General features: G+C 33.3%; 2 protein-coding genes across 4 annotated transcripts; both read right to left on the bottom strand.

The window, feature by feature from the left end:
* Positions 1–6,897: 6,897 nt before the first annotated feature.
* Positions 6,898–9,253, bottom strand: LOC117927118. The gene is made up of 2 exons (XM_034846528.1): positions 8,064–9,253; positions 6,898–7,666 (listed from the first exon to the last, which is right to left on the bottom strand). The coding sequence occupies exon 2, from the start codon at positions 7,639–7,641 to the stop codon at positions 7,096–7,098; it is 546 nt and encodes a 181-aa protein (XP_034702419.1). The 5' UTR covers positions 7,642–7,666; positions 8,064–9,253; the 3' UTR covers positions 6,898–7,095.
* On the bottom strand, positions 7,645–22,262 carry LOC117927117. Of its 3 annotated transcripts, XM_034846525.1 has the most exons (15): positions 22,003–22,262; positions 21,281–21,918; positions 20,956–21,116; positions 16,646–16,706; positions 16,003–16,068; positions 15,445–15,530; positions 14,223–14,286; positions 13,599–13,811; positions 12,967–13,032; positions 12,443–12,522; positions 12,236–12,359; positions 11,736–11,800; positions 11,258–11,320; positions 10,816–10,928; positions 7,645–7,731 (listed from the first exon to the last, which is right to left on the bottom strand). In XM_034846525.1, exons 1-11 carry the CDS (start codon positions 22,142–22,144, stop codon positions 12,239–12,241), a joined length of 1,698 nt encoding a protein of 565 aa, XP_034702416.1. In that variant the 5' UTR covers positions 22,145–22,262; the 3' UTR covers positions 7,645–7,731; positions 10,816–10,928; positions 11,258–11,320; positions 11,736–11,800; positions 12,236–12,238. The 3 variants fall into 3 exon arrangements, with proteins under 3 accessions (XP_034702416.1, XP_034702417.1, XP_034702415.1); XM_034846526.1 differs by lacking the exon at positions 7,645–7,731 and having other exon boundaries at positions 10,483–10,928; positions 11,258–11,311; XM_034846524.1 differs by lacking the exon at positions 7,645–7,731 and having other exon boundaries at positions 10,483–10,928.

The following is a 22,262-nucleotide window of genomic DNA, read 5'->3' on the forward strand; positions in this document are numbered from 1 at the left end:
CCCCCTATGGCCCATGTTGAAATTTTGTTTTTTGTAGGTCATTATTTTATTTACATTCACATGTACTGACTCTTTTACTTTTGACACTTCTTTTATCGTCTTTCTTTTCTTCACTTTGACCCCAAGTTAATTTTTTTTCCAATTAATATTTTATTATTACTATTATTATTATTTTAATTGCCACTTTTGGCAAATGGTAAGAAAAATAATTTTAAAAATTTTAAAAATCAATTGTGTTATTAATTTATAAAATGAAAATTCCTATTTGAAATAAAATTCCTTCTAGAATTATTCAAAATTTGAAGTAATATTATTAATTATAGGTCATCCTTTTGGATCAGATGATCATTCAACCGCCATAATTATATCAAGTGGAATACACTTGTGGTAATGAATTTTTTGTCCTAATCCAAATTGTATATTTTCAATCATAATATAAAAATTTTAAATAAAATTTCTTTTAAGTTATTCCAAATTTAAGTATCATTAATTCTTGGTCATCCCTTTAGACTAAGTAAAAGAAATTATAGTCTATGTTCACTAATTTATATTGAAAATTTATACTCCAAAAAAAAAAAATTATCTTATTGTTATTCAAAACTTCAATTATCATTAATTTAGCCATCCCTCAATTTTCCTTAATTTTAGGTGCTAAAAAAATTATCCTTCAACAATCATAATCATGTCCAGTAGAAAATGCATGCATTTATGATTTTTTTTCCTTCTTTGATTCTGGTTTTTCTTCGTCCAAATTGTAAATTTATAGCTATGATAGAAAAATTTTACTTTGAACGTGTGTTTTCTGTAGTTGAATATGAAAATTCAAGAGAGAATTTAACTTAATAAAAAAAAATAAAGGTTAGTTTTATTCATCTCCTTAAGGTTTTGGTTAAATACATTTAGTCTTCATAGGTTTAAAAATTTTATCATGCACCTTTCCTATAACTAATACTTTGTTGGAAGATCCTTTGGCACCTTTAGTGGTTTCCAAAGTGGTTATAACTAATACTTTGTTGGAAGATCCTTTGGCACCTTTAGTGGTTTCCAAAGTGGCGGATTTAGTAATACCGTTCAACACGATAACCTCAGCTTCTTTTATTTTAACCCACCTTCCCTCTTATTCAAAATAAGAAAAGTATATGATGAAAATTCAAACTTATGGAAACTAAATATATTTATTCAAAAGTGGCGGATTTAGCAATACCGTTCAACACGATAACCTCAACTTCTTTTATTTTAACCCACCTCCCCTCTTACTCAAAATAAGAAAAGTACATGATCAAAATTCAAACTTATGGAAACTAAATGTATTTATTTAAAACCTTTGGAAAAGTGAATGAAATTAACCTAAAAAATAATTATATTTATTAATGTTTATAAATAAAAACTTATATTCTAAATAAAATTTCTTCTACGATTATTCAAAACTCCAGCTATCACTAATTCTTGGTCATCCCTTTAAAGTAGGTGAAAGAAATTTTTGTCCATTAAGAAATTATATTTCAATAATCATAATTATCCTGTGGAATATACACATATGTATGACTTTTATTTTATTTTTTTATTTAGGTTTTTCAAACTTCAAATTATAAAATTATAATCATGATAGAAAAAGTGTATTTAAACACGTATTTTCAATGACTAAATATGAAAATTCAAAAGAAGAACTACAACTTAAAAAAAAGAAAAGAATAAAGTGATTCATATGCCACTTTCTCTTCTTCTTTGTAGTGACCATTATTGAAGTTGAATATAAATCCTTCACGATTCATTGCATATCGTTCATCATTTGAAAATCAAAATGGAAAGAATGTGGTTTTAAAATTTTCCTCCCATATTTTTTTGGTTTTTGCTTTCTTGCTTTGTTTGTCACCGTCAAAGAGAATAAGTGCAAGTAACCATCAACACACCTTTTGTCACGTGCTTCTTCTACCTTTCTCTTTGGGTATCTTTCTCTATTCTTCATCTTGTCACGTGCTTCTTCTACCTTCTCTCACATTTTCTCTTTAGGTGCCTTTCTCTATTCTTCATCCTTATCAATAATTCTCATATGTGGTCCAAATTTCATGTCACTTATTTTAATATCTCTTAAAGCTTGGTAGAAAACAAATTGAGACCATAGAGATTAAATAAATTGAAGTTTATCATATGATAGTTTTTAATTCAAGAAATTATTTTTAAAAAAAAGAAAAAGAAAAAATGACAACCACACGAGACCAACATTGGGTTCTTGTGGCGGCTTTTGCTAGTGAGGTGAATGATGAAGACCCTTTCAAATGGAAAAATCTAGTCAACTATGTGAGTTGAACCACAAATTTGAACACCCTTTGATAAGAAAGAAAAATGATCGTCACATTCTTCAATTTAATATATGAAATAAAAAAATTTAAAAATTTGAGATTTGGTCCAAACAAATCATTTGATCGTAAACTTGATGTGAATTGGGGTTTGAAAATTGGGGACAAAGTTGAGTTCAAGATAGGAGACCATGAAAGTGTAACGATTTGATTTGTTATGCCTCTTCCTAGAAACTACCTTCCTTTGAATTTATCACATCTTAAAAAAGACTATTTATCCGTACAATTATGCTTCTTGAATGAATATAGACAAATTTGGGGTAGATATGGAAGTAAAAGAAATTATAGAATTATCGATATTTGGATTTTATAAAAATATTAAGAAGTATAGGATTAAGATGTGAAAAAATAATATCTAAATAGATTTTTTGGTTGATGAACAAGTAACATAAAAGTCACTATTCTTTATGTTTATACATACTCTTAAAATTGGTTCATGTTTTATTCTTAAGTTTATTCCCTTCCAATATTGATAAGTCCACCAAAGAGCATGGACTCCTAAAAAGCATGGTAGTGTTGTACCACAAACATGAGATTAAAGTGGTGTTTATTTTTTTACTTAATTCTAAATAAAACCTTAATATTTAATAGTGTTAAATATTAGGTTATTTATTTTTATTAAGTATTAAAAAGTAAAAAAGAAAAAAAATTAATATGTTATTTTTTTTTATTTAAAAAAAACTACATATTTTAGTTTTTTTATATCTAGTAAAAAGTTTTGAATTAAATAAAATAATACGATGAATAAATTTAAAATTAAAGAAAAATTAACATAAAAATCATTATTAGCATTCTTAAAAAATGAAAAACGTCAAGCGTGGCACGCCTCCATTTATGATCATTATCTCGCTACCATTTTTTGAATTAAATTTGAATCATTATTCTAAAGTCATCTTTTAGGCACGATGGCATTATTGCGATCCAACATGGTTTCCATGTTATACTTAGATTCTTGACAAATCAAAATTGAATCGTACAACAGGGAAATAAAAAAAATTAAAAAATTAAAAATTAAAAAAGGGATGGCCAAAAATGTGGGAGACCGAAAATGTGATAAACTTTTGTTATCATCGTCGTTATCATTATTATTTTTGAATATTTTGGTTTTAATTTTTGAACATCCTAAACATCACATCCCCGTCCATCACGGCTTGGAAGGACCACTCCAATTATTGAATGGTCTGTATGCATTAGTTGACCCTCCCTCTTGTTTTATTATTTCATTGACCCAAAAAGTCTATACGGAATTTTCAGGAAAATTGGGTTGAAGGGGAAAGAAGAGAAAATAGACTCCGAACGCCATCTTTATTTCCAACTCGCCAAACTCAGTCCTCCGTCCACTTTTGGGGCATACTTTCAACAAGAGGTGAAAAATGAGTTTTGACGTTTTGGGTTGGAAGATGGAATTTTGCTACGTTTATGGAATCTTTGAATATCAAGTTTTCACATCCCGAGTAAGAAATCAATGTTGATCTTATGTTTATTCATCTTTCATTCCATCCACATTATCTATTCTTAGTTCAAAAAATCTATATTTGGTTATCAAAAAATATAAAGTATAATGATTTTCTTGTGTTTGATTTTATTATAATTTTTTTTTTAAAAAAATTAAATATAATTAAAAATTTATACATTTTAAAATTATTTTATTTTTATATAATAGAGGAAATTTAGTGAAATAAGTTTAAAAAAATATATAAAAATAATTTATTAATTTTGAATTTTTTTTCTTTTAATTTTTTTCTCACATTTTTCTTCAAAATTTTCACCAACCAAACATAGCTTCGCGTTTTTATTATTAAAATATCATACTATTTTGGTTCCCGAAAAATATAAAGGAAAAAAAAATACAAAAAAATAATTTTCTCATATTTGATTTCATTATAAAAAAATTTTAAACAAATTAAAATTAGTTAAAAATTTATACATTTTAAAATTATTTAATCTTTATATAATAGATGAAATTAAGTTAAATGAGTTTGAAAAACATAAAAAATAATTTATTAATATTAAATTTATTTTTATTTTCTTTTATTTTTTTTATTTTCTTCCACTTTTTCTCTCTATTTTATTTTCCTCAAAATTTTCGAGAACCAAACACAATTTTGTGTTTTAAAAAGTATTTACAAAATTAAGATAAATTCATACTATTAAGAACTTTTTCCCTATCTAATACAAAATATCGACAAAAAAAAAGTAATATTAAAAACTTCTTTTCTTATTCAACATGTATATCAAACATAATATAAAAAGATGTACAGGAGAGAGGAAAAAGAAAATTGAGGACATATTTGGTAAACAAAACCTTTGGTAGTAGGTGCCTGCATATGAAACTCATGTGGCTGTTGCGTCTTAATTCTCATATACGTATGAGATTTAGGTGGAACAATTGCCTATCCTCCACGTGGGTTAGCAAAGGTTGTAAGCCGGAACACCTGGATAAGGAATCAAAGGGAATGAGTGATAATTCAATGATGGCAAAGGTTTGGTCTCACCCTTCGAGGGCCATCTGCTCCCTTGCCCATGTTGACCACTATTCATCATAGTATTTTTCTTCAATGTCTTTTAATTCATAAGCAACATAAATATTTGAATGTCTATTGTATTCTTATTTCTAGAAATAAATAAATAAATTTTATTTGTTTTCTTAAGTTTAAAATATTAAATAATGGACTTTTTTTTTTTTGGTCTTTTTTTCCCAAGCATTTCTATGTAGGGATAATACGATGTTGGGTATGAGTCATTTATATAAACTTATTTTTATCCTCATCATACCTAATCCACCCTTCTTATTTTTAAATTTTTCTTAAAATTTTTAATTATATTATAAATAAATATTTTTATAAATAAGCAAATATTATGAAATACTATAATTTATTTTACTTGAGAAATAGATTTTTTTTGTTTTTTATTTTATTTTAACAAAGTAGAAAATGAGAAATATGAATATATATGATAATGGTGTGACAAAGTAATACCCAAACCTATCCAAGATTAAAAATGAAAATCTCAAGCCCTTCCTACCCCATTTATCTGAACCCAAAAAAAAATCGCCCAACGGCATGCCTATTTCTAAGTTCTATAATTATCACACAACGTAGCTTTGTATTTATAGATTGTGGCTTTTCATTGTGATTAGAATGTAAATTATCGAGGCCCAAGCACAGAAACTCAAGCCCAAATTCCAAAAGAGTCTGGGTCAAGCCCAAGCTCAAATAGTTTGGGCAAGGACTTTGTCAACCTGTCATTGGGCGTAAAAAGCTACGAAATTTTAGGAGAAACTTTGGGATGTAATACGAGTTTTGGGTCAAAATGGCCCATTTGTATAAAAAAATATTGGATGTAACCTTTTTAAACTTATATTCAAATTAGCCTCTTTTGTGCCATATAGAAGCCATGTCATACAAATATATTTTTTTTCAAAATTTTAGTTAAAACTTCAATTGGGAACTGAGGTTTCATTTTTGAACTAAAGTAGCAATTGTTAAATAATTGAAGCCTTAATTGAAGTTTTATTTTTTGAACTAAAACTTCAATTGTAAACTAAGGCTTTAATTATTATTTTTTATTTTATTTTAAAATTTAATTAAAAACTATTAAATTATAATTTATTATTGAAATTAAAATATATACTTTAATAATAAATTATTTATATTTAAACTTAAGAATTTAGTATCACTTCAACAAAATGAATTGAAGATATTATAAATCAATATTTTATTTATTAATAAATTAATAATCTTAAAATAATAAATTTATATAACATATAAATAAGATATAAAATTATATAATTTATTAATTCAAGATATTTAACTTTTTGTTTTTTAAGATATTAATTTATTTATATTACGATAAATTTATCTTTATCGAAATAATAATATACTCTTAAGTTTTCATATATAAATTTTTGACAAAATTAGTTAATGAAATTAATTAGAAAGTCTACTTCAAAATATAATTTTTAATAATTTCATTAAAGTCACCAAAAATACCTACTAAACATTTATATGCGGGAAAAAAAAATATAATCTCATACGCCTCCAGAATGAGAGAACCTATGGATAAATTTGACATAATACAAATAAATTAATATTTTAAAAAAACAATAAATTAAATATTTTATATTAAAAAATTATACAATTTTATATCTTATTTATATATTATATAAATTTATTATTTTAAGATTGTTAATTTATTAATAAATAAAATATTCATTTATAATATCTTTTATCTACCAATATATGTTGGTTGAAGTAATACTAGATTTTTAAGCTTAAATATAAAAATTTATTATTAAAATATATATTTTTAATTTTAATAATAATTATAATTTAATATTTTTTAATTAATTTTTAAAATAAAATAAAAAAATAAACTAAAACCTCAATTGCCAAGGCTTTAGTTCAAAAATTATCGGTTCAGACTTCAATTAAGAAATGAAGCCTCAATTGTTAAGGTTTTAACTAAAATCTTCAAAAAATATATATATTTTTATGACATGACTCATTCTTGACACAAAAAAGGCTCATTTGAACGTAAGTTAGAAAAAAGGTTACATGCAATATTTTTTTATAGCAAAGGGCCATTTTGACCCAAAACTCATGTAATACAGCAATGTTCCTCTTCGGTTCCATATTCAAATAAATCGGACGGCTCACCTTCTTCCTCCCGGCCCATCTCGGCCGTTTTTTACGCCTTTCCGATCAAAGAATGTTTCATGAATCCAACACAAAATGATCTAAAAGATATCAAGAATCTCGAGAATCGAACGGTTGCAAATAGGACAGCACCCTCGATTAAGCCACAACTCCCTGGAACAAACCCTGCAGAAGGTGTGCCCACATGGGATAAAAGCCGCGCCTTTATTCCTCTCCATGCACACGCAGCACACACCATCGCCTCCTCCCTCTTTGTCTCTATTCTTCATCAAATCTACACCGTCCGTTTCTTCAATCAGTCTCATCAACGTCTTCAGAGGCACTGCAGTCGCAGCGGCTGTGGTGGGACCCACAGTCCGCGAGTTACGCTCCGCAGCTAACGCCGACGCTAAGTTCATTCCCGACGCTGCCGGAATCTGACTCACGTAAGCTGAACTTCGGCGGTTGGTGGCCGGAATCGGACGCACGCCGATGATCAATTCTTCTTCTTCTTCATGGTGGATTTCTTCTAAAATGCTCATGCTGGAGGCATTGTAACTCCACGAACTCCCACAACACCCAATGCCCTTAAATCTCAGCCGTTGCTTCAGATTCTTCCACCTTCCCTGCCTTTCTGCTCCCTCCATTTCCTCTTCTCTATCTCTATCCCTCCTGCAAGTTCAGATCCGTTGTTTTACTCTTTCACTCGTTTTGTGTCAGCACAGACTGCTTGGTTGCTGAGAAATAGCGAGATAAGAAAACTTCGAAACTGATAACAAGTCGAAGTGAGAAATACCATTGTGAGGTTTCAAGTCAAGTTTTCTTCCCTTGTCTTAGATTTCTCGAAAACCAAACGGAGAGTAAAAGAAAAACCAAAGAAAATGGAAAAAAAGAAAAGAGCACTACAGATCAAATGCAAGAAAGCAAACATGCATGCATTCGGGCATTTTATCAAATGATCAAGATGGATGATTGAACTTCAAGAAAAACGACAATGATGGAAATCATACAAAAGATTATTGGGGGGAAAAAAAAAAGAGAATGGGAAGGAGAAAGTAGGCTTGCTTACTTGGAAAAGCTATTTACAGAGAGACGGGGCGTAGCCAGCTGAGATTTGAAACAAAGAAAGGAAAGCTGGTGATGGAGGATTGAATATAGAGAATGTGGGGTTCTTGGGGTTCTGAGGCGTATATTCTTGACAGTTACAGTAACAACATCTCTGAAATGGACAAATCCATGTTGCTACAGCCTCCCTGATGGTGGGTAACTCCAAAACGATGTCGTTTCAGGACCCAAAAACGACGCCGTTTTATCTCCCCCACCGCATTGTAATTATTATTATTATTAGAATGGTTGAAAAGGTGGCAGACCGCGCATAATCCTTTTAGTGAAATGTGGATGAACAAGCTTCGACACTTCATGTGATAATGTGATTATCAACAAACAACATTATAAAGTTAGGCCTTTTTGGAAGACAGAAGGCCTTACGGTGGGTGGGACACTGGCACTTAGCCCATCATACATGCATACTTACATTCTTTACTCCTGATTTCTTACAAATGCAATAATGCCCTTTGGTGGCTCAAGTCAAAAGCCATAGAATCCGGCACTCTCATCTCCCGGATTGGCTGCAATTCAAAATAATAGGCCAAAATGCACTCTGTTCATAGCTTGATTTCAAATTGAGGTTAGGGCGCTAAGCCCCAAAAGTATGATAATAAAATGAAGTTACTTTTTGGGTAGGGACAAATAATTAGGAATAGTATGTAATGATGATTAACAATGTGAAGCGGTGGACTTGGGATGTAATGGGGCCACAACAACAACATATGGGGGCATAATTTGAATGGGTATAGTTTAAATTAGGAGTCAATTTCTTGGGAGGTATAATCCAATTGTCAAAGTACATGACTAGGGTCTGCACCTTTTTCTCCTTTTGCTCTGTTCTGCATGGACCCCCTTCCTGAATTGAAGTGCAATCCAACTGTATGTGAAGTGGCCATGCCAATCACAACCTATTTTTCTACCATAATCACATCAATTTTCATTAGCCATTTTTCATGGGCCTAAGAGCAGCATCAACAGAATGATGGCTTCAGTGCTTGACATACACATTGAAATATAGGAGATTAGCTGCAAATTGCATAGAATGATAGGATTCGTTGTCTAAATCTTGCATAGAAGCACCTGGGATCTTGTGCCACTGATCCTAAAGAGGTCAGGAAATTAGGCACCTCAATTTTCATCGCCAGGCTGGCCAAGCTGTATATCAGTATATCTACAGCTTTAAATAGATAAAACTTGTTCTTAAAAACAATATATTTTTAAAACAAATTCTCAAAAACCTATTTTTATCAAAGTGGTAAAATTGTTTTCAATTGTTGCGTAGAACACCATAAAAAAAAACATCAATCAAAATACTTAAAAAAATTGTTCTACAATACAATATGTTTTTTAAAACAAATTATCAAAAATTTATTTTTAGTCCAAGATTAAGTTCTACTTCCAAAGGTGTTTGGAACACAGGGGCACTCAATCATGGAAATCAGGAACCAACATCCTTCAATAACTATGCTGACAAAGTTTTAACCAAAACTGCTCTAGAACTCACCCTGCTTTTACTTTTTGAAGCATGGGCTGTGTGGGAAGAGAGATTGTACTGGATCAACACAGAAGGTGGAGCAGGAGCAGACTACCTCAGAATAGATACACAAATTCTTCTAAGCAATATCAGTCTCTGTCAGGCCACTTCCTGGGTTGAGTCACATGTCTTGCTGCCATTGCTCCTGGTCTCAACCCAGGTTATTCTGGTCATCTCCTATCCTGATAGGACCTTCAACCAAACCAAATCACTCACTCCCTACCAATTATTGGTTTTCTATAGCACATAGATTGAATCATCTTACCTGACTTTTTCTATCTTTTCCTCCATTGATGGCACGTCTATCTTAATGCATTCATTCTTCTCTAGCTACCCATCTTGACTGGAATGCCATTGATACCATAGAAATCCAAGAAATTTGGTTCTTATCTACAGTTTGATGGTTCCATTCATGGGGTCATACAGAATACATGTGTTCAGAGCAACTACAACAGATACTCACCCAGTCCATGGTCTGGATGGAAACATCATTTCTTTGACAGCACAAGATGGGCCATCAAATCTGGAGAAGTTCATGACCACACTAGTATCAAGTAATACAATCAAGACAACGTAAGCTCAAAACTTAAAGGGAAATATTCAACAACACTTGTGTTCACATATTGACTCCACTGAAACACTGCCTCTCTTAGGATTTCTTCCTACTCCAGAACAAGCAGTTTTTCACCATTTCAATGGTGGCCCTGCCATGGTAACATTTTTCCGAAACAAAAACTAGTCACAAGCCAAAGGGAAAAATGAATCATATGTGGGTTATGGTTGAAGGTTCGACCTCACATACTCAAATATGGGCAAAAAGGAATATATGTACCGATGCAGGTGCATGTATGAAAATTTTATGCATAGTGTTCAACTTCACAGAAGCAAACAAGGTACAGGTAAGTTTGAATCAACAACCATTACTCAAATTAATAGTATAATCTAGTAGCTGATATATCTATATAGCAATAGCTATAAAGCAATGATCTCTAAGAAGAAAGCATGTTTTCCATCTTTCCATCTTTCCATCTTTTCTTTTTATTTTATCCTTTTTTTTCTCCCTTTAAAATCTAATCGCTGATTGAAACTGTTGGTGTGATAAGAAGCAGAAAACTTCCTATGAATCCTTATGAGTGAGGTCCTCGATCAATTCACGAGGATGGTGACAACTAAAACTCACCTCAGGACATGCCAAGTGTCATCTTGGAATGCCAAAGAATATGTTGTTTAGTACAGCCTTCAAGCTTTGAATCTTCAATACTATTTAAAACTAGTAAATTGCTTCAGTATGGCCTACAAAAGCAGAAACTGATGTTACATCCAAGTTGATTAAAGAGTATTCACTGAAAACAAAGAATTGAATTCATCGGCTTAAGAAGTCATGCATTGTTTCACTGAACTCAATTTTCAAAATAACAAAACTACAACAGTTAGCTAGATCATCAGCTTCACAAATGAAAATAATAACAAACTATTAAAATGTTACACAACTAATAAATTCCCAAGTCTGGAACTGTCTTTTAGCTTACTTAGCTTGAAACAACAGATGCATGATGAATTTCCATCAACAATCATAGTGCAGAGTATAAAAAATATATGCAGAAGGACAAGGTGAGGCTTACAGTATATCAATTTCATGAGAATCAGCCTTGGCTGCTCCCCACATTGTCTGCACACTGAAGAAACTGACAGAAAGAAAGATAAGTAACCTATTCAAAATTTAGCAGAAGAATGTAGAGCTGCTGGAAAATTTATACCATTCTACAGCACAATTTCAAATGGAATGACACAGGAATAACAGCTAAAGCTGGACGTTATGCAACATACATGCATACATATATAAATATAGACTTATATTTTATTATATAATGAAGGAGAAATATAAGTCTTTTTTATATTTTTACTTTTAAGAATCTTTGCAATAGAGGTCTGATCCCAAGTTGTGGGTTAAATATTTAATTACTTACAATTTATGATAGAAGGCTTCAACATTTCAATTGGTTAGAGGAGTCAATTGGATAAAGTGGACAATAGAAATCAAGGAAAATCTTGGAACTGATCTACATTAGAAAAGCTAAATGAATATTTTCAACTACTTACATCTTGTGTGACACACAAGAAAAATGCCTGCATCACTAAATGAATAAGCCTTGCCAAAAAGTCACCTGAAAGGCAACACAAAATAATCTTATCCAACGATGGAACTTAAGTTGGCCATAATATAGGTGAAATTTTAACTAAGAAATTAATGAGATTAAATAAGGGAGTAGTAGCTGAAGTCCTTTGCAAAACTGCCTCCCAAAACCCGTCAAAGCTATCATGCCCCATTTTCTCTATAATTACCAACCCAAATAAGAACTGAATCTAAAATTAATTTAAATTTGCACCACATTGAACATCTGACACATGCGCTACCAATGCCTAATGCTGCTTCAGGTTAACCACAGGTTTGAATCTAATCTACACAACCCTAGGCTCCCATCTAATATCGCAGCAAGTTATATTGTCCCGTGTAGTCGGATCAGTAAACTAAATTCATTGCTCCAGGAAAAATAATTTTACTACTATTAAATTATTTAGAATATTTTCCAAACTCTTACTCTCTATCTATAATTATAGCCCTTTTGTAGCAGCAAATGGCGATAACTACGGCCACGAATGATTCGGTGCCAGAGATACCAGAACGACTGTTGGAAGCTCATCTGCATCCGCTCCTGGACAAGCCTGTATCCAGCATCAACAAATGCAAGCATATGAGGTTTCAGGCTCACATTTTAAGAAATTTAATTCCAGGAAACATCACTAACCATCTCACAAGACACCTCTGAATACCCAGGGATATGGGGCGAATGAAGGATGGATCCCGTTGAGCATACAGCAAACCAACCTGGGAAAGGAATACAAAAGAAAAGGATGGTTTCAAAATTTGCCTAGTTGCATCTATTTGGAGAATCTCTGATGCAGTACAGGAGCTGAAACCAAACTAATGATAATCCAGTCGAGTCTAAAAAACAACTCAGTCATATTCCTACTAACATAGTAAAAAAAGGTTTGAAAATTTTTCTATTTTAATATTTATATTTTATCAATCATTTTTTTTAAAAAAAAAAAATTAACATTTGGCAGAAATCCCAAGACATTTCAATGAAATTCAGGAAAGCTGACAAGTCTTAAACCTCATAACCAGAAAAGCCAAGTTCAGCCTAAAATTTTGGCAATTAAAAAGAATACAAACTTGGGCCAAAAGAAATGAAAAACCATGGAAAACAGCACAAGATAAATGAAAATCCAGCATCCCAGAAACATAATTTTTACCAAGAGAGACTAGTACCTCTACCAAGGCAACAGCAGAAGGATCATCAAGGATCTCAAGGCTACAGTCGGCTAGATAATTGAACTGCACCACAGCGAGGATGATAAAAAAATAAATCATATAACATAGCACATGGAAAACCAAGACTCTATACACCAAATACACACTGTACATCGGCTTAAATATATAAACTGAGGTATGCTCTAACTCTTAAGATAATCAAAAACAGAAACTGTTATAATAATATTAGAAATACAAATAGCTATTGATAAAATCACAAAGACATACATGCAAACCTGTATATAAGAGCAACTTTGACAGTCTTACGATCTTAACTGATAGAGGACTGGAGCTCCAAGCCCCCAAATAGTTTGGATCACTCATGTAGAGTCACAATGAACAAGTTGTGGGGGGAGGGGGAAGAAAAAGTGATGATATGGTTCCTAGCCAGTTGTGCAGTGAAGCAAATACACACACAACTCAAGTAGCAGTCACTAAGGAATTTCTTATTAATTGACCACAATCTAATGAATGATACGCACATATTACAAGATTCACTTAGTTCTTCTAATACCACAACTACCACAATGCCAGCAAAAGAGAGGCTAAAAAAAAAAATAATAGAAAACATGTCAGGAAGAAAGAGTTACCCCAAACTCCGCATTTACTAGAGATTGAACAAAATCAATTAATTGAAGCTTCGTCCACTCCGAGCACAAAGTAGGGTTGTCTATACGTGGAGGGTGTCTCCAAGGAGCACCAAAACGTAATCTATCTTCTGGAATCCTTCCACTTCGTGCATCAACAGCAAACTTTTCCAGGAGTTTCAATGCTTTATCCATGGCAGGATTCACCACAGTAATCTAAAAGGAGGTAATCAGAAAAACCAGCAAGAGTGCGGTCAGTGCACTCAAGAAAATTTAGAAAGAAATTGAACTTCATGACAAAACAACTAATAATAAAAAATCTTTAAAAAAAGAAAAACAACCACACAGAGAACACACAATCTAATATATAACACAGCATAAATTGTATTAAAACCCCATATCCAGAGCATATAGTTTTGCACTTAACCGGTTTAGAACTTGAGACTGAAACCAGTACCTGATAGAAGCTACAACTGCTTTTATTGTATATAAATCATCAATATGTTAAACAATTACTTTTTGCCCCATTGGTTTACCAATTACCAATGTAAGCAAGTTTCAAAACATGAGAAAAAAGCATTCTTGAAGGCAACAACATGCAAACGTGCAACTCATTTGTGAACTTACTTGCAAATATGACAAATATGCATCTATGATGTCCTCAAATGTACTACCACTGTCTTCCATGACCCTATAGTAAAACAAAAATGAGAGCAATCAAATTAGGCATATGATTATTGACTTTAAATGAATAGGCAGTAGCTTGATTATTAAAATGAAGCACACAAATTCATATTTGCATTTCATAGAATACTTCTTGCTCTGAAAGTTAATATTTCCCAGACTTAATAGTAACACATTCCGTTAATCCATTCGAAAAGAAAATTTCATGTTTATGTCCTTATGGAAAGAGTAAGATTTCGATACAAGATCCTTAGATAAATGGACAAATACCACATCCCAGTAGTTATATACAAAGTAAACATGAGGTTTGTTTTCATAATACATCATAAATATAAAATGAACATGAATTCATGGATAAAAATCAAACAAGACAAAAGAAAAAAAAAAAAGATGAAAATATGTGATATATCAAGGTGTCATACCTGCATTCATAAGATAACTTATCATTTATAGCTTAACATGTTTATATTTCATATTCCAGATCATAAAGCCAATATAGCATTTCTACCAAGAAAATCGTACTTGTTTTGTTGAATATAATCCACCACTTCTCTGACAAAGCCATTGAAATTATACATTGATGTGAAAGATGATATTAACGGTGGATGTCATATCTATAGATCTCTAAAAGAACAAAACTGCAGAAAAATTTGGAGCTCCATGTTGATTGCAGCCAGGTCCACTGGAACAGTAAATCTTAGGCAATATTATGTTTATTCAAGTAACATGCAACTCCAACTTATCCTAATATCTCAATTACCATATGGAAAAAAATCAAACCATTTCTTTTTCCACAAAATTTATTGAGGGAAAAAGAAAAATCTACAAAAACAATAGTACGCTAACTGACACTATCAGTAGTGGGATGTTGCAAGTCAATGTCAAGAGATTTAGTGCTTGTGATCTAGAGTTGCATGCAGTAAAGCACATGCCAACGGACAGTTTAACACCAATCAACAAGCATGCAGTGCATTCCGTTCCATTGGAGTGCATTCATAATCAGAACTAAACTGTTAAAACACCACGGAGAGACTTTAATAAATAATATTAGTAGCAAATAAATGTCAATCATAGCTAAACTAATTACAGAAACAAGAAACCAAGCGTGGAAGAACTATCACTGCAACCTTGAAGATAACAAAGCAAACAAAGGCATAATTCTTACTTTTGATAATAATTGCTCTGTTTAAGTGCATAAAGCTCAAATAGATGCCGAGGGTTTGGCCCAAGAACATCAGCTATCACTGCCAACTACAATTAAACAAAATATAATGTTAAAACTCACCAGTAATGCCAAATAAAAATTACTAAAATAAAAGATCTTTCCAGAAAGACAATAAAACTCATGTAAAATTGAATTAGGAAAGAAATGTACAAAGATCTGCCAGGCCTTGGGCCTCATTTTTACTTCTGCTTCTCTTCTCCTTTTCTTTTTTTGTTGGTTCATTATTTTTGTTCTTCTTTCTCTAATAAAATTACAATTTAGGGTTATTTGATCAAAATGGATGAAATCGTCCCCATTTTGTATATCAATATGTTGAGGGACATTTATGTCAAAAACAGGTTACTTTTCAAGACAAAAACTGGAGGAGGTTAGATTTACAAATATGAGATCTTTTTATCCTTTTTAATCAATTAGTTCTATAATGTATAAGTAAAGGGGAAAAAAGAAAAAAGCCCAAGTAATCAGAAAAAGAAAAAAAAAACTAAGTAATCAGCTCACCTCAGAATGACTGAAATAATCTGTGATCATATGCAGTTTAGCTTCTTGTGGAGTCCATCCAAAGGTCTTCAGATCATCAAGTTAAAACAAAAGGCATACAGCAGAATCATCAAACATTAAGCATGGTCCCTCAAATTACCAAAGCCCATCAAGTGAAAAATACACACGCAAAAACCTGTAATTTCTATCTGACACGTGTGCAGGCATGTGCCTATTGTCAATTAATCCAAGCATAGAGACACATGCAAAACCCACAGACACTCAACTGGCAAGGCTGATAAAGTGAAACATGTGCAAAAACATATACACACTCGCAAAACCCACATAAACACACTCTAAAAACAAAACCAAATAAAATGAAACACAGCATAAACATAGTTGCACGTGCCAAAGCAAGTTACAGTTAAGGGTGTCAATTCTAGACAAGATAGAAAAAGTATCCTGATATATTTCATAAATAGCATCACAGAGTACCTTTGGTATATTTTCTATGAGTAGGTGGCATTAAAGGTGCAGAAACCAACATCAGCACTTCAGGATTTTTAATGGAAAGAAAAAAAAAATCCAAAATAAACCAGAATACACATGCACACGCATAAACACGAGAGAGAGAGAGAGAGAGAGAGAGAGATTTTTTCGGTACCTCACGAGATATGAATATGTCTGGAAATCCAAAATCCAAATAGGCTTGGTATGAATAGTAGCTGAGGCATATTGGTCAGTATGAGATTTGTAGGTCAGACTAAGGAAAACACATAAAATTCAGATCTAAAACTTCAAAGTGACAAATAATATTAAAAAGAAAATTTTGCATCATCACACTTCCTGGAATCAAAACAACATGTTGATTGGGTACCCATCTAATAGTTTCAATATGAATCGAAGCAACATGTTGATCAGGTAACCATCTAATAGTTTCAATATGAGGTAACACAATGCAAATCTAGGCATAAGCACTCAATTTAAACCCATATTTTCAAACAAACCTGGCAGTAAGAACTATAAGGTACTGTAATGCATAAGGAATGATTTGCAATAGTTTCAACCTTTTTCCTGACTAGACTATAAATAACATAAGCATAAAAATATCTTTTACCAAACTCCTCTGAAATTCTCTTTATGACGTTAAAATCATCCCCCGCCCAAACACACACATCATTTTTTGGAAATGTTAAACCAAAACGATCCTTCATTTCCACCCAAAGATCCTTTCTTAAATTGGAATTGTTTGGACCATACACTAGGTAATCCAAAAGTCCCCTTATTCATCTGAAACTAGCCTGACTATCTATGATGGAAAGAGTTTCAGGGAGAAGGGTGGAAGGTCATAGGTTTACGGAAAGATTGCAATTCATTATGTCAAAATTGAAAGAATGGAACAAGGTATCTTTTGGAGATTTGAATGAGAGGAAAAAGAACATCTTAAAAGATATAGTTAGCTTTGACAGTTGTGAACAGGAAGGAAATTTACCTCCCGAGCTTTCAGCCTTGAGGGCCTTAAGAAAACAAGGAATAGGAGGATATATTGTTAAGGGAAGAGGTGCATTATAGGCAAAAAAAAACAAGGATTGATGAGTAAAATAAGGAGATTGTAATTCAAAGTACTTCCGTAGGGTAGCAAATGGAAGGAGAAATGAGAAGTTCGTTAAATCTTAGGTAAATGAAGAAGGAGCAACTCTAGATAATTTTGAGAGCCTATCGGAGGAGATAGTGCAATTTTTTGGAAAATTGTATTCTAGACCACCTGGAGACTCTTGGAGGATAAAAAATCTAGATTGGTCTCCCATTTCAATAAGGAGCACCATGTGGTTAGATCACCATTTCATTGAAGAAGAAGTTCACAAAGCTATCTTTTAGTTAAACAAGGAAAAGGAACCAAGGCTTAATGGTTTCTCCATAGCTATGTTTCAAGAATGTTGGCATGTGGTTAAAGAGGATTTACTGAGAGTCTTCATGGAGTTTCACAATAATGGCCTGATTAACTAGAGTACCAATGATACCTTTATAGCTCCAATGTCGAAATGAAATGAGTCAAACTATCAAAATATCAAACTTTGGACCTATTAGTTTGGTTACAAGTTTGTATAAGATCATAGCCACAAGTCTTATCAAGTTGCAGAAGAGTCCTTGATGAAACCATTCATTTATTTTAGGGAGCTTTGTAGAAGGGAAGCAAATTTTAAATGTGGTATTGATAGGTAATGAATTAGTGGAGGAGAAAAGGTGTTCGAGAGAGGAATGAGAGTCTTCAAAATGGATTTTGAAAAGACTTATGATCATGTGGAGTGAGACTTTTTGGATCAAGCCCTATAAAGGAAGAGGTTTAGCACTAGATGGATGTCGTGGATGAGAGGTTGTTTGTCTTCAACAAGCTTTGTGATCTTAGGGAATGGAAATGCCAAAGGATGAGTTAAAGTAACCAAAGGGCTTAGACAAGGAGATCCGTTTTCTCCTTTTTTCTTTATTATAGTAGCTAATGTCTTGAGCGAGATGTTGAGAGCAAAGAAAAGTGGCATCTTAGAAGGCTTTCTAGTTGGGAGGAGTGGAATAAGGGTTCCCTACTTGCATTTTGTAGATGACACCATTTTTTTTTTCTTAAGTGCTAGTATCGAAGATTTGCAAATCTTAAACTAATATTGTTGGCTTTTGGGTTCATTTCAGGTCTTAAGATCAATTTCGACAAGAGCACTTTATTTGGTATTAATACGAGTCAAGATTAAATCACCGAGCTAGCTTTGATACTTGAATGTAAGGTCTTTTAATGGCTTTTAACCTATTTGGGTTTTCCTCTAGGGGGAACCCAAAGGCTAGTATTTTTTGGGTTTTGCAAACGTTAGATGGTTGGAAAAAGACATTTTTGTCTTTAGGTGGACAAATTACCATAAAGCAATTTTTCTTGTCTCACATTCCCAATTATTTCCTTTCACCATACAAAATTCCATTAGCAATGCAACAAAGGTTGAAAAAATGAAAAGGGATAGTCAAGATAAGGGAGGGAAAGAGAAATCATCTCATAAGTTGGGACTTAGTGTACAAAAGTAAGATGGGTTTGGAAAGATTTCTTTAAGGATTGAGCACTCTTAGGGAAAAGGCTTTAGAGGTTTCCTAAGGAAAGTACCACTCTTTAGCATAATGTAATTTTGAGTATCTATCTCATCCAAATGGTTAGGACATCACCATTGTTTTCTCGAGTGCCCATATGGAAGATTTACAAAACCTTAAACTAATATTGTTGGTTTTAGGGTGCATTTCAAGTCTTAAGATCAATTTAGAGAAGAGAACTTTATTTGGTATCAATAGGAATCAAGATTAAACCTCTAAGCTAGCTTCGATGCTTGAATGTAAGATCTTTGAATGGATTATAATCTATTTGGGTCTTCCTCTAGGGGGAACCCAAAGGCAAGTGTTTTTCGGCATCTAGTAGTAGATAGACTTTCGCAAAGGTTAGATTATTTGAAAAAAGCATTTTCATCCTTAGTTGGATGAATTACCATTGACAACAACAATTGAAAAAATGCAAAGGGGTTTTTTATAGTCAAGGGTAGGGAGGAGGGAAAGAGAGATCATCTCATAAGTTAGGACTTAGTGTGCAAGCCTAAGATGAGTTTGGGGAGATTTCATTAAGGAATAGAGCGCTCTTAGGGAAATGGCTTTAAAGGTTTCTGCAGGAAAATGACTCTCTTTGGCATAAAGTAGATTTGAGTACCTATGGGACTCATCCAAATGGTTGGGATGCTAATATTCTAGTTAGATGGTCACATTAATGCCCTTGGGAGGCCTTTGCTCAAGTTTTCCAAGATTTCTTTGGTCATTCCTGTTTTGTGGTAGAGAATAAGGCAATGATCCGCTTTTGGAAAGACTTGTGGTGGGGGGATCAGCCTCTATGCTCTCAATTTCCAAATCTCTTCAAAGTTGTGATGATTAAAAACTCTTCAATTTTATCTATTCTTATTTTCTTAGAACCTTATCTTTTGTCGTAATCTCATTGATGTGGAGAAAGAGGACGTGGAAGGACTAATGTCTTCTCTCTCTTATGTGCACTTAATTCCATGTATCATTGACAAGAGAGTTTGGTTTTTATATTCTTTAGGCATATCTTTTAAAATCATTCTTTTTAGCCTTGTCTAATCTACCAACTATTGTTTATTTCTCACCAGCAAAATTCCTTTGGCAATCTAAAGTCCCATCTAAGGTCAAAGGTCTTTGTCTGGTTAGCAGCTAACAAGAAGGTTAGCATCAATGACTCACTTACATGTGAGAAAATCTCACAGAGCGCTTAGTCCTGAACGTTGCACTATGCATATGATGAGTGACATGATGATTGATCATCTTTTTTTACACTATCTGATGACTATAGTGCTTTGGCATAGATTATTTAACATGGTCAAGTTAGATTGGGTTCTTCCTAAGAGCATAAGCAACACAATGACCATTTCCTTCAAAGGCCTAAGTAGAGGCAAAACCCTATGGAAAATCAATTGTCTCACTCTGATTTGTTTAGTATCGAAGAGAAATATAACAATTTTCAACGTCAGATTTCAAGGGCAATCCTCTTGGCATTATTCAACTCCAATGGAACTTGGTGTGCAAATAGAGGTTTTAATACAGCATATCTTGGAGCAAAGCTTCAGCGTCCTTTTGTAGATGCATTGATTTCTGATGAGAACAAAACCTCTTCTCTTTGTGTAGCTGTGTGGGTATTTAGGAGACATTTTATACATCAGATCTTTTAATTAGAGTTTGCATATTTGGGAAACATTTCTCATCCTTTACATGTATTCCAAACTTAGAATTAATGAATTTTTGTTTTGCATCAAAGAGTAAAAATAAAAATACCTTTTACAGTGGCACTAAAGCAACCGGATTATATGGAGGAAATAAAAAAGAATAAGGTTGATAACAATTGCATACCCTTATAAAACATAAACCCAGAAGTTCACAGATGAAAATTACCTATCTGAAGTTACAAGCACAACAGGCAAACACCTCTCATTCACACCCAAAGCTATTATTCTCCACAGCAAGCTGTCATGATACATCGATGCACACACTGTTGAATCATCCGTTAAAATTGCATGGCGAAGAACATCAATATTGTTAATTATCAGCTTCGGCTGATGAATTTGATACAAAACAAAATTTAATTAGCATGCTGATGCAAAGTCAAATCACATAAATATACCCAGAATTAAGTTTTACATTACTTCCATTTTAATATAGAGTATGAACAGGACAAGAAAACACAGCATCCACCAAATGAAGCATTCGGGTTAACTACCTGAAAAAACCCAATCTCCGCTGCCTGTGATAATAGTTCCAACAACAAACAAGGCCAATCAGTAGCAGAATGGGCTAAGGACCTCGAATAACCACCAGACCGATCCAAATGAGCCACAGCATTGGCTCGCCACCCTTGCTGAACCTTAATAACCTCCTTCGCTAACCTCAACCCCACCATCGCTTCCCTAAAATACGAAGCCTCTTCCATTGACACGGCCTTCCCCTTCTCTCCCAATCCCATAACCCTATCAATCTCAGCGGCATTCCATCGAGCAGATAGAGCGAAAAGAGCCCGATCCCACAAAGCAGAAGTGGAAATCTTATCGGAAACCGCATTGCTCGAGCTCTTATTACTTTCAATAATACGGCGAAGTGCGGTGTTGAGACTGTGCCATTTGTTCAAAGTGGTGAAGATTTGTTGGGAGCTAATGGTGCCGAGTCGGACAGCCTTCTCAGCCATGGATTCGAGACATAGCTCGAGCTGAGTCCGGAGATTTGTCAAACTGGGTGGTGGGCAATTGGACCATGACGTCCAGGGATATGAGGAGTTGTGATCTGGGTGGTGGTCTTTGACTGATTGAGCCAAGTCCACGTAACCAGTGATGTGAGGGCCTTTGTTCCACTCAGGAAGAAGACCTGAACAAAAGAATACAAGAAAATCGATAGAAAAAGAGTAGAGGGAATAAGAGGGTAGAGAAAAAGGGAGAGAAAGAGGCTCACGCTCGAGGACGAGAGTGGTTTTGCCGACGCCTCTGGGGCCGTGGACGATGAGAGGCTGAGGAACTCGGTGGCGCTGCGCGTGGTTGTGGAGCACTGTTTCCAGCACTGGTCTTGGGATTATTTTCCATGCTTTATTCACCATTTCCAGCACCCTCTCAATCTGCTGTGGGTTGCGCGAATCAATTCGGAAGTGAGTCTCGCAACAGCGGCGGCTCTGCCTCCCTCCTGCGATGGAGTTTTACCGTTTAATGTGTTGTACT

This window comes from Vitis riparia, chromosome 12 (assembly GCF_004353265.1).
Source record: "Vitis riparia cultivar Riparia Gloire de Montpellier isolate 1030 chromosome 12, EGFV_Vit.rip_1.0, whole genome shotgun sequence".
Lineage (NCBI taxonomy): Eukaryota > Viridiplantae > Streptophyta > Magnoliopsida > Vitales > Vitaceae > Vitis > Vitis riparia.

Bases quoted from the DNA above. Each gene is read 5' to 3' on its own strand.
- LOC117927117 (XM_034846525.1), bottom strand. From the start codon at position 22,144: ATGGTGAATAAAGCATGGAAAATAATCCCAAGACCAGTGCTGGAAACA. The intron at 21,117-21,280 runs GTAGTTAACCCG...CAAATTCATCAG, and splicing joins CGGAGATTGGGTTTTTTCAG to CCGAAGCTGATAATTAACAA. The intron at 16,707-20,955 runs GTAATTTTCATC...AATATGCCTCAG, and splicing joins GTGCTTGTAACTTCAGATAG to CTACTATTCATACCAAGCCT.
- LOC117927118 (XM_034846528.1), bottom strand. From the start codon at position 7,641: ATGGAGGGAGCAGAAAGGCAGGGAAGGTGGAAGAATCTGAAGCAACGG.